Consider the following 22,132-nt stretch of genomic DNA (forward strand, 5'->3'; position numbering starts at 1 on the left):
TAAAATATGAACAAAAATCACAGCCACCTAACTGAGGCCTCATCTCATCAGTGATGCCGGTCCTTAATAGTGTAGTGCCACACCCCTTTGACAAAGGGGAACGGTAACACCCAGTTGTATATTAACACATTACTAGGAGAAGTAACAGAGGTATGGTACACTGTAAAAATCTAAAAATATGCCACGGAGTTTTTATTTCACGAAAAATACAAATACATGCTAAAGCAAATGTCAAGAGAGTCGACAGGTCCTCCTTCAGGCTCAGATTCTATAGCATATTTTTGCATATACTGCCTTCTCTCGGACGGGTATGAAACCTGTTTTAATATATGTATTTAAATTGTAATGACCTTGGATTGCAGATGCTTGAAACAGATTTACCATTAAAAAATCAGTCTATATCATTGCCGAAGGCACAAGCCTCTTGATAGAAGGCCAATACAGTCATTTATATACACAAATAAGCCAAAAGTAATAAAATGTAAGTGCAGCATATAAATTATTGATAGACTTAATTACAGCTGAAGCTTTACATGATACATAACTGGGGGGGAAATGCTCATATCAGTTTAAACATTTGCACAATTTTGCATACCTCGTAAATGTACAGATCGTCCACCCACACACTGGATGGCATAATGCTGGGATGACAGATGGAAAATAAATTGTCCAGCGGTTTGTGGCACTGAAAATCCTCCTGATATTCGTGTAACGTATTTGCAAAAAAGTCCATGCTCCAGTCTTTGAATTACAGCAATCATTTCTACTTTTCAGGGTATCGTATGGTGGAAAGAAGTTATCACATTTTCATAGGATAGATAATAATTTATAGATTGTTATTGGTTCCCCAATAAGCTACAGATTGGTCTACTTTTCTCGCTGTCAGGGCTTGTGCACTCGATCGATTTTCTCAGACAAATGATATCGCTCATAGTCGTGATATTCTATGGGGCTATGCACATGTCCGTTTTTTTTTCCAAGGACCAAGTGGTACGCAGAAAAAATTGGAGATGAGCCCAATTTCGATCTGATCAAAATCGGCAATGCAAATCTATGGGTCCATTAAAAAAAAATTGGAGCGCATCAGATGACATTCAAGTGCGGTCTGAGTTTCAAGGACTGAAAAAAGGGGGAAGGTGAAGAAACTTTTTTTTTTCTCTCTACGTCTGAGAAAAACTGATGTATACAAATATCAAAAGATTGACCGTCACTTCCAAACAGAAATCAGGTGTGAACAGGTGTTAACTAAGAGTAAGAGTAGAGGTCTTTATATATAACCAACAAATAAAGTAGCACTCTGTAGTGCTATAGAATGAAAACATGGACTGTATGAAATTTGAATTGCATTACTTCTCTAGAAAATATGAAAAATTAAGAATACTTAGAGCACAAATTAATCAATTCATGTGTACCCGGCAGCCACGATAAGGCGATTCTCGTTGCTGGGAACCTGCCTAATGTGAATCCTCTCTTAGACTGAAGTCTAACTTCATGTGGGAAGGTAGGATCCTGCTGTAATTAAAAACGCTGAGGCTGAGGGATGGAGTGCTCAGTCAGAAGCCGATGGTAACTTTATCAACACCGGTCACAGCTGCTGGTTCACACGCTGTCTTTTGTGTGACAGCTTTGGAACCGCTAGTGGTCCATGTTACCCAGCAGCTGTGACTGATAGTGACTTTAGTATGGGTCCCGCAGATCAGAGCCACTGTTTCTCTTGCTGTCACACAAAGGACTACATGGGAACCACCAGCTGTTCAGGGCCCCCTATCACTTGAATGGTGTTTGGGATCAAGTTTGGGTACCATTCTGTTACCCGAACTGAACTTTTTCATAAAGTTTGGCTGAATTTGATGGACCTGAACATGAACGGGTCTGCCCATTTCTAGTCTTGAATAATAGTGAAGCTCCTTGACAAGGTGTAAGGACTGGCGGAACGAGTTAATATAGATGTTATAATTGGTGTGTTCGCAGCCCGGGGTCCACCGTGCAGGAGAGAACCTGCTGCTAGAAGATGATGGCACTATATGTCAGTATAAGTGAACTCAGTTGCTTCACTGAGTCGCACTGTAAAGAACACGCTGTGCCATGTTAGCGTCACAGAGGAGCACAGCTAACTGCTGAGCTAATGGCAGTGAGTGGTCATGCACATAGAGAAGCACACAAACACTCCTCTTCGGTGGAACCGGAATTCTAGTGGCTATTAGCCAGCCCTGAATACATACATACAAACTCCTCACCGGAGGTGCCAGTATTCTAGGGGCTTATTTGAGCCAAACCCTATCCACATACAGGCGCGACCACAAATAGCATGCTCATAACATGAAGTGATACTAGCGCATGGCCGTGCGGCCATGCAAAACTTTTATAGCTGCAGCAGCTTCAGGACCTTCCCAGAGGACCAATGGAAGCTGCTACAATGCCAGAGCAACTTCAGGACCTTCCTAGATGACCAATGGAAGCTGCAGCAGTACCTGTGCATGTTACCCCTGACCTCCAATGAGAGGTCTTACCTTGGGCATACTCAGCAGGATAAAAACAGGACTTAGTCCCAGAGACGTCTACTCGCTGCTGACCAGTACTGGCTACAATGGCTCAGCCTGGGAAAGCAGCAGAAACCATCCGCACAGTGTCAGGCTGATTTTTAGTTTTTATTCTAATTTAATATAATCTTCTTTGATGTCTTCTAGGTTGCTTCATGATATACTCCTCTTATTATGATACTTACCTTCCATTAGCTCCAGCGATGAGCACCGCCCCTTGCACCACCTCCTTAGCGTCTCACAGAGCACTACCGGTATACCGGGGATTCCGATGACGCACTTCCGGTTCTATGCAACACAGGGTTTCTTCATAGCGGATTGCCAGAGAGGGAGGCGTACATGACACATCAAATGGGGATGGCATATTTGCATTCCATTATCGCTCCAATTACGCTGTATACGTCATCTTTGACACCCTATTTCCGGTCTAGCCACTATATATACACGCACTTGTACACGGTGTACTTATGGCACCTTTTCTTTTTCCTGTCTTTACCTGTGATCCACCGCGCTTGGTCCCGGGAACTATTTCACATTGCCTGGTAAGCACTTTTTTCCATATCATGGAGAAGCGGTATTTACATTTAGGAGTGTTATTAGACTCCTTATACTGGATTGACACCAGATTGGGATCTATTTAAGTTGTTTATGTCCCTATGTTATGGTTATTTACATAGAAGATCCTCTATTATTATTATTTACAGATGACATAATGAACATATACCTCTACCTTACATTTGGTAAGGTTTTTTCTTTTTCTCTGTCCATTTGCTTGTGAAGGAGGAGATATTGAATATAGATAGGATGATTTATTTATTACTTTATTCTGTTAAAACCTCTCATATAATTATACTGTGAAGAAGAGTTCCACTACATGTTCTATTGAGCAATTACTTTGGAGAGAGTCACTGATAGTATTTCAATTTTTCATTTTGTTATATTAATTAACATATTTAATTATTTGTTCATGTATTTTCTGTTTATGCATCTCCATTATTATTGTGAGTTGTATCATGACGTTTCCATAATTGATGGACTTTGATTTTACTATATTGTAATTTTGGTTTTGTCTTCTTTTGTAAATTCCAGTCTGATGAAAGTCGGTGTAATGACCGAAACGTTAAAATAGTTTCCTGGAGTATATTTCTTCAAATAAAAAATATTTTTTGATCAAGCATTTAATTCTTTGAGTGCCGGAACAATTTTTTGCAAACATTTTAATAACACCCAATTAAAAAAAAATGCCTTAAAGTTGAAAAAAAAAGTCTCCAAGAGCATCTATATACCTTAAGAATTACACCCAAGCTAAAAGGAATCATCCTATTTTATCCAATTGTCGGTCAATGTTCAGGATCCACGTCTCTTGGCTGTAGTGGATATACAGAATGTTTCTCACTGGAGGATTTATCTTGTTTGAAATTACAATGAAAAGTTATTGATTTTATCAGACATTGTGTAATGTTTAATGACCCTTTGGTGACGCTGCAGAGAAACTGAACACTTACAGATTATAGTCGATGATCATTGATGGTCCTGCTTCTACCACACTCTGTGCAGAGCACTACAAATCTTATCTCTCAGCTTGAGAGAGAAGTAAATTCATTTTCCCTTGGTCAGTTTCTTATGTAAAAAACAGAAGAGTCTTTTGTACTGTACCTGTGAAGATGAAAATAAAGTGCATAATAATGGAGCATGAGTGTCCATCGTTACATTGCAGGTAAGGTTTACTCACCATGAAGTGAAGAGACTAGAGATGAGCAAATTTATTCAACCAGAATTGAAGTCTCCTCAAATTTTACAAAACTTTGTATTCTTCAAAATACCGATTTTTTGGCAATTCAATCTGCAAAAATCCAGCAAAATTGTGGCCAACCGTTAAAAAAAGAAGTGAATATTCACCTGACTGCATACATGCTCTGCTGACCCCGCAACCTCTTGTCCCATTCTTTATGCCTTCTTCCATCAAGCACATACTCTGCACACTGCAATGGGTTTTCCATTGTATTTACTAACATTCCTAACCTCTGGGTTTGATATCACCTAACAGTAGAAAGATGACATCAACCCCACCAAATATCCCCCACTTGCCACCGTACCAGGGCAAGAGGGAAGAGCGAGGCTAAATGCTAGAATTCGAACATCTTATAAATGCGCCTTTTCTGGGGTAGCTGAGAGCTGATGTTTTTAGCCTGGGGAGGGGCCAATATCCATGGCCACTTCCTAGGCTATTATTATCACCCTGCAGCTGTTTGCCTTGCCTTTGCTGGTTATTAATTATAGGGGTACCCATGTCATTTGTTTGGGGGGTCACTCCATTTTAATGGCCAGTAAAGGCTAAACATATAGCTGTGAGGTGATATTAATAGCCTGGCAACCTCAATGGCTATTACCCCCTTCCTAGGTTATAAACATCTGCCCCACACCGACGGCTTTGCCTCTGCTAGTATGTAAAATTATGTGGAAGCCCACACCATTTTTTAGATAAAATAATTTATTTAGTAATGAAATACATGTACAGTAAGCTGCACAAGCACTAATTATAAATGTTACTGACATCTTTATATCTATCTATTCTATGTATATATATATATATTATAACTATTCCATTCTGTTTGGTCACGCTATGATTTTACTGTACATGGCAGATGAATTGTTGTCTTTTCTGTTTGTAAAAATTGGGCAGCACTAGCATGGTCCGAGTGCAATGCGATCTTTTTTTTCTCGCACCCATTGCCTTCTAGTGCCGAATGCGATCCGATTTGCGATTACAATCGCAGCATGCTGCAATTTTTTTTGTCCGATCTGAGCTGGAAAAAAAATCACAGATCAACACAATGATGGAATAACATTGTTCTGAATGCAATACGATTTTTAATTGGAATGCATTAGTCCGATTTCATTGCAAGTGGGAATGAGCCCTAACTTGTAGAAAGGCATGACACCGCTTTTGGAACAAGGCGGTCAAGTATTTCCAATTCTGGACAACCTTATTAATATAAAAGGACTAGGAGGATACCCCTTTAAATTATGGAATCCGGATGAAAGAGTGTAAAGGGACTCTAGTTACCCTCTTACAAAGGTTTGTTCGGGGCCAGAACCATCCTTCCTGTGGACCAATAATGTATCTTTTTTATTTAGTATCACCATGATGGTAATAAAACTTTTTTTGACATATTGTCCCGCTTTATTACTCACACTATATTGCTTATAAAGTTTATTTATGATGCAACATGTGGCCGATCATCACTGCAGATAGAAGTTGGATTTGGCGCCTCTTTCTGCCGATATGCCCCAGCTGTAATTTACAGTCATATGTTATCTCTACTAAGCCCTGCCCAGGTTTGTAATGGCGGGGCTGGCCAAGAGTGGCATAAAAACAGCAAAAGATGTAAAACTTTTGCACTTCCATGAGATGCGCAAAAATTTTTAGCCGGATTTTTTTACAAAACTGATGAATTGATCCCAATTTGGTCAGAATCCTGCTGGCTTGGTGTGTGGTTAGCGAGCTGTGTATTGTCAGATTACAAAGGGCGCTGTGATATCCGATCCTCCCCTTACTTAGAATTGCTGACTTATTTTACAAGAAGTAATAATTCTGGGCTGTGTGGGTTTATGTACTGCTGTTTACTGCTACTGCAATCTGCTTCTATTCAATATATCCTCTCCTGAAAAGCAAACTCTGATATAGTGCATGAGCCAAAGACAGAGCGTCTGGCATAATATAACCAGTATCTGTCTGCAGCGCTTTTAAGCAAGGTTTTCACCATGAACTATTCACTTGAATATAATTTATAAAGACTGAAAAACATTGGCATCTCGAAAATTATGACAACCTTGTGGTGTTTTCATTGACAAAAATGTAAGTAAAACAAACAGGATCAGTCACCAGTTTTTGCTCTTATTTTATTCTCGCTGGTCCCGTGAGTATTAAGCTTCGTGCTTTGCAAAAATCCACCATACGATTCAGAGTTATGGGTCTTTTTGTGTTGAATGCTAATTTTTTTCTAATTTTTTTGGTCTTTCCAAGGGGGCATTGCTCACATGGTAGAAATACAGATCGGCCTAAAGACACGCCCCAGAGGATCTTGTCAGCCACGCCTCCTCTGTAAAGACCATGAAAATTAGCACTAGATATAAAGACTGATGTCTTTGGAACTCTATCGGAAATTTAAAAAAAAAAATTCAAGGGAGTAACAGCAATAAAGTAAGAATAAAAACTATCCACTTTAACCCTAGGGCATACAGTTACCAGTCTATTGCAGCTCCAAGACTGTGATGCAGGCTTCCAAGCAATACTGGTATTAGTATATCTGCACAGGGATAACAGTGAATTTGAACAAGCACTGGGCTCAGGCAAGCTGGAGCCCTAATTAGGAAAACTGTACTGGAAACTGCCTGTCTGTGGAAGTGGGAGGTTAATTGTGATTATGCAGGATTGATAAAAGAAGCGTGGTCAGGAGCTGAGAGGGAGGTGAGCAACTAACTGCTGTATAGAAATTAAAGGGGCTATCCACTACTAGGACAATAACTTCTCAATATGAATATATGCACTGGTTAAAAGAAAAACACCTCCAGTGCCACCGCCATTCCAGTGGTGTTGTCACTTGCATTCTCGGGGTTCACGAGAGACTGTTATGTAACCTGAGCGCTGCTCCCAATCAGCCCTGGCTTCACTGTGTCCACCTTATGATGTATAAGTTATCAGAAGGAAGTGACAGCAGCTGCAGCTCTAACTTCCTTTTGATTACTTAGTTGTCTGAAGTGAAGCATTGGGCGCAAAGCTTGCAGGCGGAAGGTCCGGGGAGACACGGAGGAGAAGACCTAGTGTACTGTCCGGTCCTTGTGTACCAAAAATCTAATTAGTAGAAAACTTCATATGTTGATTACTGAAGAAATGCAAAGTAGATTTCTTCACCAAAGGTATCAAATAAATCAGTATTACAGCGCCATCACAGCCATTTACCTTTGAAAATCATGTTGACAGGGTCTCTTTATATACGTCCAGCACACGAATGGCACACTAATGATATCCGTGCGATGTACATGTTTTTCACAAACCTATAGACTTGTATGTGAATAGCACCATAGATTATAGTAGGCACATGTTATATCCATGAAAAAAAAAACTGATAAGCACATACGGGCAACATGGACATCTGAATTAGGCCTTAAAATCACTACAAGTGAAAGCTAACAAAGTAATTGTACAGGATTAGAAATATATGGTTTATTTCTTAAAAGACAGTGTCACATCCATCTACAGGTTGTGTAGTTTATTGCAGATCAGATCCATGTATGTCATTGAAACTAAACAGCCATGCACAGCAAAACCCACTGATGGGAAGAATGCAGCAAGGTTATAATTACATTTCTCATAGTATAAATGTAATTTTGCTACATGCTATCAAAAGCCTAAGAAACCTTCCTGGTCGTGTAACAACCACTGGATGAACACTCATAGAAACATATAGCAGAAGCACGATTATCATGTTTTGTTTTTCTTCCAAAGTTGGTAATCTTGTACTAGTTATCCTTGGATACTTGAAGTTGAAACCAAAAGGAAAGTCAAAGAAGGAGACAACTGTATTTCAGACTTTTCCAACAAAAAATAAGTTGTAAATCATGGACATTTGATTAACCCTCAGTTAGTCGCGTGGTGTCCATTGTGTTGCACAGTTTGATTGAAGAAGAAACTTTTGAGAGTAGATTATATGGTGTAATTCAACTTTTATCTTCACAGAACATGAGGTACATGTATCATCTTCTTAACACAGCATAACAGGAAGTCTAAAGGACCTTTTACAAGAGAGAAAGTGGAACCAAAGTACAACAAGTATATGCATTACATTCAACTAAGAATATAACAGGAACAACATTGCTATCTACTGTCAGAAAAGTGTAAACTCCCCCTGCACACAAATAAGTCTGTATCTGTTGCATATCTGTCAACACATTGGACCCCAAGCAAGATTGTTTTCGTCATATTTCCGCAAGTGTGGAAGATAGGCAACCGTCCGTTTTGTTGGCTTCCCAGCTATGTGAGATATGTACAATATGTGATTCTTGGGCCATATAATTACTTGTTTTGTCATAGTACATAAGTTGATGTTTAAATTTCTTTGATTAGTAAAAATGTTATATTATCATTTAGCTAGAGATGTTCTACCTTGAGTTCGTAAATATAGTAAAAATTCTTCCTTAATATATGTTGTTTTTTGGTGCAACTAAATAAAGGTTAATGGAATTGTCAAGTGAAACAAGTTATCACCCATCTCTGTCCGATATTTCATCCTTGTTCTCTGCTAGCTTTCTAAAACTTAACATGGACAAAACAGAATTCATAATCTTTCCCCATCTCACTCGACTCTCCCAACAAACCTATCCATTAAAGTAAATGGCTGCCTACTCTCCCCAGTTCCACATTCTCCTGCCTCAGTGTAATCTTTGACAATCATCTCTCCCTCAAACCACATATTTTTCTACCTCCTGCCGACTTCAAGTCAAAAACATCTCCCGGATTCGTACATTCCTCAACCTAGACTGCAAAAACTATAGTGCATGCCCTCATCATCTCTCGTCTTGACTACTGCAACCTTCTGCTGTGTGGCCTCCCCTCTAACACTCTCATGTCCCTCCTATCTATTTTAATCTCTGCTGCCCGACTAATCCACCTGTCCCCCCGCTATTCCCCAACCTCTCCTCTCTGTCAATCCCTTTACTGGCTCCCCATTACACGTGCCTAGGGCGCCAGGATGCGGGGGGCGGCACCTGAGCAAGGATTTTTTTTAAGGCTGGGGACCCCTCAACCCTAAACCCCCTTCCCACCCACCACCTCTCCACCTCCTTGAAGACAATATACTCACCCTCCTCCAGCTATGCCTGGTCTCAGCTGGAGCCCTGTGCTCACAGCGGTCACGTTGCACCGCTCATTAAGGTGATGAATATGGACGCATATTCATGACCTTAATGAGCGGTACCATGTGACCGCTCACACAGGAAGAAGCTTCGGCGCCGGGATTTAGGACAGAATTGCAGGAGGAAGAGTCCGTTCAGCGTGCTGTGAGGAGGGTGAGTATCACGGGCGGGGAAGGAGAAGGAGGACGGGGGAGGAGAAGGAGGATGGGGGAGCCACATATACAAGATGGGGGGGAACGGAGTCATGCATACGAGGTGGGGGGAACAGAGCCACGCATACAAGGAAGGGAGGAGAGGGGAACGGAGCAACACATACAAGGATGGGAGGAGGGGGGAGGGAATGGAGCCACGCATACAAGGATGGGAGGAGGGGGGGATGGAGTCACGCATACAAGAACGGGAGGAGGGGGGGAACGGAGCCACACATACAAGGATGGGAGGAGGGGGGAATGGAGCCACGCATACAAAGATGGGAGGAGGGGGGAACGGAGCAACACATACAAGGATGGGAGGAGGGGGGAGGGAATGGAGCCACACATACAAGAATGGGAGGAGGGTGGGAACAGAGCCACGCATACAAGGATGGGAGGAGGGGGGGGAACGGAGCCACGCATACAAGGATGAGAGGAGGGGGAAATGGAGCCATGCATACAAGGATGGGAGGAAGGGGGAATGGAGCCATGCATTCAAGGATGGGAGGAGGGGGGGAACGGAGCCACGCATACAAGGATGGGAGAAGGGCGGGAATGGAGCCACGCATAAAAGGATGGGAGGAGGGGGGATCGGAGCCACGCATACAAGGATGGGAGGAGGGGGGAGGGAATGGAGCCACGCATACAAGGATGGGAGGAGGGGGGGATGGAGTCACGCATACAAGAACGGGAGGAGGGGGGGAACGGAGCCACACATACAAGGATGGGAGGAGGGGGGAATTGAGCCACGCATACAAGGATGGGAGGAGGGGGGAACGGAGCAACACATACAAGGATGGGAGGAGGGGGCAGGGAATGGAGCCACACATACAAAAATGGGAGGAGGGTGGGAACAGAGCCACGCATACAAGGATGGGAGGAGGGGGGGAACGGAGCCACGCATACAAGGATGAGAGGAGGGGGAAATGGAGCCATGCATACAAGGATGGGAGGAAGGGGGAATGGAGCCACGCATTCAAGGATGGGAGGAGGGGGGGAACGGAGCCACGCAAACAATAATGGGAGGAGGGGGGGACGGAGCCACGCATACAAAGATGGGAGGAGGGAGAGCAGAGCCACGCATACAAAAATGGGAGGAGGGGGAGCAGAGCCACGCATGCAAAGATGGGAGGAGGGGGAGCAGAGCCACGCATACAAAGATGGGAGGAGGGGGAGCAGAGCCACGCATACAAAGATGGGAGGGGGGAGCCATGCATACAAGGATGGGAGGAGGGGGGGAACGGAGCCACGCATACAAGGATGAGAGGAGGGGGAAATGGAGCCATGCATACAAGGATGGGAGGAAGGGGGAATGGAGCCACGCATTCAAGGATGGGAGGAGGGGGGAACGGAGCCATGCATACAAGGATGGAAGAAGGGCGGGAATGGAGCCACGCATAAAAGGATGGGAGGAGGGGGGAACGGAGCCACGCAAACAAGGATGGAAGAAGGGCGGGAATGGAGCCACGCATAAAAGGATGGGAGGAGGGGGGAACGGAGCCACGCATACAAGGATGGGAGGAGGGGGGAATGGAGCCACGCAAACAAGGATGGGAGGAGGGGGTAACGGAGCCACGCATACAAAGATGGGAGGAGGGAGAGCAGAGCCACGCATACAAAGATGGGAGGAGGGAGAGTAGAGCCACGCATGCAAAGATGGGAGGAGGGGGAGCAGAGCCATGCATACAAAGATGGGAGGAGGGGGAGCAGAGCCACGCATACAAAGATGGGAGGGGGGAGCCATGCATACAAGGATGGGAGGAGGGGGAGTAGAGCCACGCATACAAAGATGGGGGAGCAGAGCCATGCATACAAGGATGGGAGGGGGAGCCACGCATACAAAGATGGGAAGAGGGGGAGCAGAGCCACGCATACAAAGATGGGAGGAGGGGGAGCAGAGCCACCCATACAAAGATGGGAGGAGGGGGAGCAGAGCCACGCATACAAAAATGGGAGGAGGGGGAGCAGAGCCACGCATGCAAAGATGGGAGGAAGGGGATCAGAGCCATGCATACAAAGATGGGAGGAGGGGCAGCAGAGCCAGGCATACAAAGATGGGAGGAGGGGGAGCAGAGCCACACATACAAAGATGAGAGGAGGGGGAGCAGAGCCACGCATACAAAGATGGGAGGATGTGGAGCAGAGCCACGCATGCAAAGATGGGAGGAAGGGGATCAGAGCCATGCATACAAAGATGGGAGGAGGGGCAGCAGAGCCAGGCATACAGGATGGGAGTGGGGAGCCATGCATACAAGGATGGGAGGAGGGGGAGCAGAGCCATGCATACAGGATGGGAGGGGGAGCAATGCATACAAGATGGAACAGGGGAGCCATGCATACAACAGGGGGAGCCACACAGTGCAGAACAGGATGGGTGGAACCACACATACCGGGATAGGAATCCAGTGGAGCTGAAGACACCGAAGATTACGTGCACGGGGATGGGGTGATTTATTATGTGTGGAGAATTTGAATGGGGATGGGGGTTTTTAATGTGTGGGGTGAGATTTGAGGACACAAAATAAATAGCAAAGGGGGAGATGGGGAAACAGTACAGGGGAATGGGGGCATGTATGATGAAACAGTACTGAGAAATGGGAGGCATGTATGATGAAACAGTACTGGGGAATGGGGGACATGTATGAGGAAACAGTACTGGGGAATGGGGGGCATGTATGATGAAACAGTACTGGGGAATGGGGGGCATGTATGAGGAAACAGTACTGGGGAATGGGGGGCATGTATGAGGAAACAGTACTGGGGAATGGGGCACATGTATGAGGAAACAGTACTGGGGAATGGGGGGCACATTGGAGGAAACAGTTCTGGGGAATGGGGGGCTTGTATGTGGAAAGAGTACTGGGGGAATGAGGGGCATGTATGAGGAAACTGTACTGGCGGATGGGTGCAGACATTATGGGGAGCGACAGGGGAATGTATGTGGACATACATCTGTGACCTCGTCTCCAGGTACTTTCCTGCACGCAACCTCCGATCCTCAAAAGATCTCCTTCTCTACTCCCCTCTTATCTCCTCTTCCCACAATCGCATACAAGATTTCTCTCGCGCATCACCCCTACTCTGGAACTCTCTACCACAACATATCAGACTCTCGCCTACCATGGAAGCCTTCAAAAAGAACCTGAAGACCCACCTCTTCCGACAAGCCTACAACCTGCAGTAATCACCGATCGACCAAACCGCTGCACGACCAGCTCTACCCTCACCTACTGTATCCTCACCCATCCCTTGTAGATTGTGAGCCTTCGCGGGCAGGGTCCTCTCTCCTCCTGTACCAGTTGTGACTTGTATTGATTAAGATTATTGTACCCGTTTTTTTATTATGTATACCCCTCCTCACATGTAAAGCGCCATGGAATAAATGGCTCTATAATAATAAATAATAATAATCTCCAATATAGGTGATAACTTACCCATCGGTGGGGTCGGCACATTGGGACGTGCACCAATCTGCAGAACAAGGATTTTTTTTTATCCCCAATGGGATACTTTTTTTCCCTTTACAAGCAACGGGTTGGATGCTCAATCATTGCTCCGTTTATTCTCTATTGGAAACAGCGGAGTGCAGCTCTCGGCTATGCCATAGAGAGTGCATAAAGCGCGAGTCAAGTGTTGAGCTGCAAAGTGCTCCTTTCTGCTGATCAGAGCAGGTACAAGCACTCGGACCTCCACCAATCAGGTCCACGTCCTGTGAATAGATAAGAACTTTTTGTCAACGGAAGACGCTTTTCACATTTTCTGAAATTTTAAACCTGTCGAAATGCTAATTTTTCTAACAAGACCCTGTGCCGTGATGAATTTCCAGCAGCCACATATGATGGATAACAACCAGCATGCAGTCGTATTATCTACTTCTGACGGTTTTATCTTACACCTGCCGTGTGGGGTTCAGGATGCGGACAGGATGGAGTGTGGGATGTGAGATGCTCATCAGTAGTATGATGTGCGTGCAGGGTAGCAGGGAGGGGGAGAATTGCTAAGTGAGATGGGGAAGGAGGAGACTGCCTGCCTGGCTACTGAGCACTGAAGTCTTATTTCCCAGTTCTCTTGCACACAGCAGAGCGGCATGCAGGACTTCTGCTCTTACTGGCTCCTGGATGTTAGAGGCACAGTCACTACTGGAGACTTCCATTACGGGATAAGGGGAAGCGAGGTGGCATCCCTAGTCCAGCCCCATTCTGTGGGAGGCAAAATCTTTTTGCAGTTGGATATATAAGATGTAGGATGCTCCCCGTTTCAAGAATCAAGCGACAGCCCTTTCTCTGGCCGGTGAATGCTGAACCAGCTCCCTGGATTTGTATGATCCCCGAAACACCTGGTGTCTTTCGGATAGGTGCAGTGCCCCCTCCATTTATTGTATCCTGCCCTCACCCTGCTCCTTTGCTACAAGGGGTACCTGCCTGGCAAGTCCCTTGCGACCCTTTCCTACCTTTGATGTCAGTGCCCACTGCACCAGAGCCTGCTGTTCACCAGTTTCCTTTGGCAAATGGGCAGGTAAAATTCCCCCTTAGTCTAAATGTGCATGGCTTGCAGTATAACAGGTATCTGTATGCTAAATATCAATTATCGTACATCCTGCAACATAGATGGGTCATATGGAACACGGCTTTTCATAAATGTAACTTTCATCTCTACACTATATTGTGCCATTTATTTGTTTTTGCATTGGATGCAAACAAGTCATTTGAGTTGGAAGCTTCTACATGAATAAATCAGTTCTAAATCATCTCCAAGCAGTTACATGAAAAGATAAAATATAGAAATAAATATATAGGAAAAATTAAAATGTTTACATTAATAAATGCTTAAAAGTAAATAGATTGCATATATACAAGTGGGGAAACTTGATACATTAGATACAGATTAGACATAGAATTTATAATATAGCTCTTAAGCTCTAACATCTATTTTCTATCTATCTATCTATAATCTATCCATCTATCTATCTATCTATTATCTATCTATTATCTATATATCATCTATTATCTATCTATCTATCTATCTATCTATCTATCTATCTATCTATCTATCTATCTATCTATCCATTCATCTATCTATATATCTATGATCTATCTATCTATTATCTATTATCTATCTATTATCTATCTCTCTACCTATCTATTATCTATCTATAATCTATCCATCTATCTATTATTTAATTATCTATCTATTATCTATCTATAATCTATCCATCTATCTATTATTTAATTATCTATCTATTATCTATCTATCTATCTATCTATCTATCTATCTATCTATCTATCTATCTACCTATTATCTATCTATCTATCTATCTACCTACCTATCTATTATCTATCTATCTATCTATCTATCTATCTATCAATTAATCTATCTATCTATCTATGTTTCAGATGATTTGATTCTTTAAAAGGAGTTAATTGGGGGTTGGATAGCTTTATATTAATTATTGGAAATTTGTGTAGCAGGGCAGAATTTTTCATTAGGTGTTTGCTTTGCACTGAGTTAGGATAGAACAGTGGACTTACCTACAGTAATAAGGAAACATGTTGAGATGTACCGAGCTGTGTTTTATGACAAACTGAGCTCTGCTGCATCTGTACTTTGCAGATAACAGCTCCCCAGTAATATTTCTTGAGGAATTCAGCCGCTGCTTGGTATCACACAGGGAAGGAACATTGTGCTGTGTGCAATGGGAGCGACAATATTAAACTATTTGTCAGGAACACACTCTGCATTTCAGCTCATCTCCTTCTTTTTTGATGAGTATTACTAGCGAACAGGATTGGGTTTAATGAATCCATTTTTTGCATTCGACTATATAAAAGTATACTAAGCACATTTCATAGGTAATAGAAAATTCACTGCAAATTAAAAATAATTTTGCATTTCAGGAAACACGTCTTGTTCTTATTTGAAATGTTAAGAATGTTTAGTGTTCTTAATTCCATATAACGTGTCATACTAGCAAGTGACCACTAGAGGATCTCAGAGCCAAAAAATCCTTTTATATACAGTCCTCAATCAACAGACCACACATATATGTGTGTGTGTATAAATTATCATTATTATAACTAAGTATCTATCTATCTATCTATCTATCTATCTATCTATCTATCTATCTATCTATATACAGTTTATATATCTACTGCAAATGTAAGTATTGTTATATATATATATATATACATATATATACATATATATATATATGTATATATATATATATGTATATATATATATATATATAATATGGTCTGTATATGTAAGGCTTTTAAGAGTAGACGCTGAATTTGGCAATTTTTGGTGCCATAATGTTTGTGTATCATGTTTCGCTGTCCCATGTAAGACCTCAGGGGTGCAAAACTCTTCAAATTTGATTCTGCGACATCTTTTAATATTTCATCTAATTAGTGTATAGTTCCCTTGAAATAAAAAATAAATAAATAAATGAGTGAAAAAAACCTGTTGAGGTTTCTCACCCAACGTTGCACTCAAATGTTCTTTTCTAGACAGGCGATTTTCTGAAAAATCTATAGAAGAAGGGATAATCGGGTCTGGATAAGAGGTGGTCTTCTCAAAGATTGTTTTTTTAGAGAGCTTTTACTATATGCAATAATTTGCTTGGTTAAAAGTAGTTTACTGGGGGTTGACAGCCTCTTGTAAATTATTGGGAATTTGTTTTATATGTTCTTATCCCTTCCAAAATGTGATCTGGGTTAATTGGTTCCTAATTAACAGACTTCAGGGATCATGGCCACCTAGACAATGCTGGCTGTTGAATGACTTAGCTGCTTGTTGGCATCCCCTGGCACTGAGGACCGGGGTCCCATACCCCACCGGTCCCTCTAGTTCCTAGTATATAGAGTCCTGTCCGCTCATTCTGTACTTACATAGAAACAAGCAGCATTCTCCAATAAAGACATACATAAAGTCTAACATTCTGTACAGATCTGCTGATTGACATATTTTTATCAGATTTTCAAAACCCAATTAATAAAGTGAATTTTTTAAATATTTTTCTAAATTTATTGCTAATAAATCCTAACAAAATTCTGAACAATCAACGCACAAAACGCGTGATAAGTGGGAATAACTTGTTGCTGGGTTCCTTTTTTTTTAGAGCTTTTATTGAAGGGTGTATCCCCGTCACAATTGTTTTGCAATTTTTGGAACTCCCGAACGGATGACTGGAGAGCGCAAGCTGCGCATGTGCAGCCACCTCTCAGGTCCCAGCGGAGGAACCGCAAACTATCAGACACTTCTGGTATATAAATGTACAAGATGGGAATCCCTTGAATCTCAGGGTGGTTGTATAAGATTCTGTACCGGGATCAGAGTCCGTTCATATATAAAGACTTGGGAACATTAGAGAAATGGAGATAAAGTGATCAGACGCGGTATCGGTTGGGTTGATATTCGGAGCGCAAAGTAACGCCGCTTTTACTAGAACAAAGTGAGTCTACGCTTACATGTTTTTTGTAGATCGGTCACTTGCATCCTGATTGTCATTGATGTAGCAGTGTTGACTTTGTTATTAAATTGTTGACTTCATTGCGAGAACCCTGCGTTTAGATAGGTCAACGGGACAACCATAGATCAAAATATTACTAAGGGTTTCCAAAATATTTTCCAATATGCATTTGATCTAGTAGATTTAGGCATAGTACATAGTGCATAGATGGGACCGGTATGCTACCTTTTTAACACTAGAAGTCCCAGAGAGGGGTCATTTAACATTTCTACCTTTGGAACCTTTGGAGCTTGAAATTTCTGGGACTTCTAGTCTTAACCCCTAAGTCCCAAGTGCTTATTACAGTTGTTATTACTCAGTGTCTCCAATGCCTAATCCATATGCTGCAACCAGGGAAGCAATGCGATGGCTGTAGAGTAGGATGCCTCATGTTGGCTCCATATGAAAGCATATATGAAAGCTAAAAGTTACCAATATGGACTAATGGGAGATATGTACATATATATTTTACGGTATGACATCAGTATCTTCCTAAAAAAATTATATATCTGCTTCTTCATCGTGACGCTTAAATCCTGTCCAATAGTGAAAGCCCTCTTGGGTCTCCTTCATTATTCAATGATTGTGTGAATGTCTGTTTAAGGATTGAGAAATGACAAATTTTAGAAAAAAATTTTAAAAAAATTTGGGAGGAGTGGAAATTAAAGGGAAATCAGGAAAAGTGGTCAGGAATGGATGGTTAGTGAATAGCAATTTATACATGAAGGGGCTGAACTGCGGTTGACTTACAAGACTTAATTGAAAAAAAAATGCATGGAATTGTTGCTGCAGGAAAATAATTAATTTGCCGTTTTGGAGGTTTTCCTGAAAGTTTTGTTTTATTTTAAAAAATTAGTGTAGAAGAAACCACAGATAAATGATCCAATATTATGGACTAGAATGAGCATAGGTTAAAGAGAGGGCACAGTGGGCAATTGCCCAAGGACCTTTATTGTGTGGGGGGACATCCAAAACATCTAAAGCACACCTATGGCAATACTGAACTTGTATTATGAAGCCTTATGACAGGTTTACTAAAATGTCCAGTATTACTAATGATCAGTGATCCATTCCTGCCTGAATCGTTTAAAGGGGTATTGCCAATATATCATCAATGGTTCAATATGTCCCTGACGTAAAATAAATATTCTTTCTAAATATAATACATTTTATTGACTTGAGATTTCACAGCCCTCCCTAAATCCTAATTGATAAAAGACCAGTCAGTGCTTATCTTTCATCAATGCTGGAAACTTCCTTCAGTAGTAGTTAAAGGGGTATTCCCATCTCCAAGATCCTATCCCAATATGTAGTTGCTATAATAATAATAATAATAATAATAATAATAATAGCAAATTCCTTCAATTAAAAATGTAGTATAGTTTTTCTGATTTGCTATGTCTCTTTCCTCATGTGCAGGGAATTGCAGGACCTTAGGTATCCATGGTTGCTAGTGGTCATAACCATAGATACCTAAGGTCCTGCAGTGCCTTCACATGGGGAAAGAGACATAGCTAATCAGAAGAACTATACTACATTTTAAATTGGAGGTATTTGCTAATATTATTATTATTACACCTACTACATATTGGGTAGGATCTTGGAGATGGGAATACCCCTTTAATTTACAAGTCAAACATGTGTCAGAAGCAAATCCTAGGACACTTGATGACTCAACAAGATCTATGTGGAAAGATAAACAAAGACAAGAAAATAGATGAAGGCAAACAAGATATTTTGGGCATGGAGGTCCCTTTTTGGAGGCTATTCATGTGCAGGACATTTTTGGACAGGATCATTTTTGGGACAACCCCTGGTGGTCAGGTTTTCATTCCAACTGTCAGAAGGAAAAGGTGATAAGTAACTGGAATATGCATTTATTACATTAGTAAAACCAGAGTTGCCAAAAATAAAAAGTATTGAAAAGATTTCTTAGACCTAATGAAGCTGGTATACTTACAGACACTGACATTAATTTTTTAACCATTATTTTTTTTTTAAAGTGTAAATTCAATCAATGCCTACATAACCTAATTGACAGCTCCTCAGTGTTCCTCCTCTCTGCTGAAATCTCACAAAGCTCAGTGCAAGCTGCAGCTGTCAGACAGGCTGCGTGGGCAGAGACTAAATACACTTTTATTAATGAACTCTCTTACTCTTTAGCTGGGTTCACAAAATGTGAATTTTAATATCAGCCATTCTCACATGAATTTTAAATTTTCATCAGGTATAAGAGGTTTATGTGATAACTAGATGGTGGCCCGATTCTAACGCATCGGGTATTCTAGAATATGCATGTCCACATAGTATATTGCAAAGCCCACGTAGTATATTGCCCAGCCACATAGTATATTGCCCAGCCACGTAGTATATTGCCCAGTCACGTAGTATATTGCCCAGCCACGTAGTATATTGCCCAGTCACGTAGTATATTGCCCAGCCACGTAGTATATTGTCCAACCACATAGTATATTGCCCAACCACGTATTATACTGCCCAGGCACGTAGTATATTGCCCAGCCACGTAGTATATTGCCCAGTCACGTAGTATATTGCCCAGCCACGTAGTATATTGTCCAACCACATAGTATATTGCCCAACCACGTATTATACTGCCCAGGCACATAGTATATTGCCCAGTCATGTAGTATATTGCACAGCCACGTAGTATATTGCCGAGCCACGTAGCATATTGCCCAGCCACGTAGTATATTGCCGAGCCACGTAGCATATTGCCCAGCCACGTAGTATATTGCCCAGCCACGTAGTATATTGCCCAGTCACGTAGTATATTGCCCAGCCACGTAGTATATTGCCCAGCCACGTAGTATATTGCCCAGTCACGTAGTATATTGCCCAGCCACGTAGTATATTGCCCAGTCACGTAGTATATTGCCCAGGCACGTAGTATATTGCACAGTCACGTAGTATATTGCCCAGTCATGTAGTATATTGCACAGCCACGTAGTATATTGCCGAGCCACGTAGTATATTGCCCAGTCACGTAGTATATTGCCCAGCCACGTAGTATATTGCCCAGCCACGTAGTATATTGCCCAGTCACGTAGTATATTGCCCAGCCACGTAGTATATTGCCGAGCCACGTAGCATATTGCCCAGCCACGTAGTATATTGCCCAGCCACGTAGTATATTGCCCAGCCACGTAGTATATTGCCCAGCCACGTAGTATATTGCCCAGTCACGTAGTATATTGCCCAGCCACGTAGTATATTGCCCAGTCACGTAGTATATTGCCCAGGCACGTAGTACATTACCCAGCCATGTAGTATATTGCACAGTCACGTAGTATATTGTCCAGCCACGTAGTATATTGCCCAGCCACATAGTATATTGCACAGTCACGTAGTATATTGTCCAGCCACGTAGTATATTGCGCAGTGCCCAGTGACATTGTATACTGCACAGAGCCACGTAGTATATTGGCCAGCCACATAGTATATTTCCCAGTGACATAGCATATTTCCCAGTGACGTAGTATACAGCACAGAGCCATATAGTATATTGCCCAGCTACGTAGTATATTGCCCAGCCAGGTTTGTCACAGGTTAAAAAATAAATCATGGCAGGTCTTTGTAGCGCAGAGCCTGTGATGACGTCGCAGTCACATGACCGTGACGTCATGGCAGGTCTTTCTGCCACCGGAACCTGCAACGGAGGATGGCGTCTGGCGCGAGCGGCAATGGAGGATAAGTATAGCAGGTTTTTTTTATTTTTTGTAATTATTTTTAACATTACATTTTTTACTCTTGATGCCGCATAGGCATCGTCAATAGTAAAAAGTTGGGGACACACAGGGTTAATAGCGGCGTTAACGGAGTGCGTTACCCGTGGCATAACGCAGTCCGTTACCGACGGCATTATCCCTGTGTTAGCGGTGACCGGAGGGGAGTATGCGGGCGACAGGCACTGACTGCGGGGAGTAAGGAGCGGCCATTTTCTTCCGACTGTGCCCGTCGCTGATTGGTCGCGGCAGCCATGACAGGCAGCTGGCGAGACCAATCAGCGAATGAATAACCGTGACAGACAGACAGAAGGACAGACAGATGGAAGTGACCCTTAGACAATTATATAGTAGATGTAGGCAGTTTGTATTGGGAAATATCACGACAGATATATTTTGAATCTTAATATTACCTTCTATGTAACATTATATGGCACAGATAGCATTTTTAGGCAATATTTATTTACAAAAAATATGTAAATATCCTATGTAATAGCAATTCTGAAGCATCTTTTCTTAAAACTACACTGGGGAATTTATCTGTTATCCCTCCTTGAAATGCATTACTAAATTAAAAACTAGGCCTTACCAGCTCTCTTGTGTATGATGCCTGTCCCTACAGTACCAGACTGTGTAGACATGGTCCCAATTAATATGAATACATGGCTTTATGCCATTTAGCATAAGTGGAGCGGGGACACATGTACAAAACACTATTGAACAACAGCTCACATGCCTTCCACTCTTGAAGGGGGCATTTGGTTGGTATTACAAATGCACTCAGATACCACTCAGGTGGTCCCATAGCAAAATTTGAAATTATATCCAAATTTTGTCCGAAGTCCTGTATGATCACCTTTACCAGCAAGTGCGGTCAGAATTTTAAGAACCTGATAATTTGGCTTCTAATTTGTGCCCTGTGTCTTTTCCCAACGGACTATGACGACGCACACAGTAATGTCACACTCTATGCAATGAATGGTATCTGTATTAGAGACAACCTTCTAGGAGCGCGTTGGAGCTCTTTTGGCCTTCAGAACTGCATCATTTGCTAAGGCATTGGTCCCACGTTCAGTATTTGGTCAGTATTTTACATCAGTATTTGTAATCGAAAACCAGGAGTGGGTGAGAAATACAGAAGTGTTGCACATGTTTCTATTACACTTTTCCTCAGATTTTACTGAGAATTCTGATACGCAAGTTTTTCTCCTTGAAATGATTGTTCCATAATGA

At 42.2% G+C, this 22,132-nt stretch overlaps 1 protein-coding gene across 1 annotated transcript in view; it reads left to right on the forward strand.

Moving 5' to 3' along the window:
* Positions 1–13,546: 13,546 nt before the first annotated feature.
* The window catches only part of TCERG1L (transcription elongation regulator 1 like), a 326,897-nt gene continuing 318,311 nt past the window's right edge, over positions 13,547–22,132 (forward strand). The window contains exon 1 of the mRNA XM_069753902.1: positions 13,547–14,161. Coding sequence (XP_069610003.1) covers positions 13,892–14,161 — 270 coding nt within the window. The 5' untranslated portion in view covers positions 13,547–13,891. The remainder of the gene's footprint in view (positions 14,162–22,132) is intronic.

Source organism: Ranitomeya imitator, chromosome 2 (assembly GCF_032444005.1).
Source record: "Ranitomeya imitator isolate aRanImi1 chromosome 2, aRanImi1.pri, whole genome shotgun sequence".
NCBI classification, from domain to species: domain Eukaryota; kingdom Metazoa; phylum Chordata; class Amphibia; order Anura; family Dendrobatidae; genus Ranitomeya; species Ranitomeya imitator.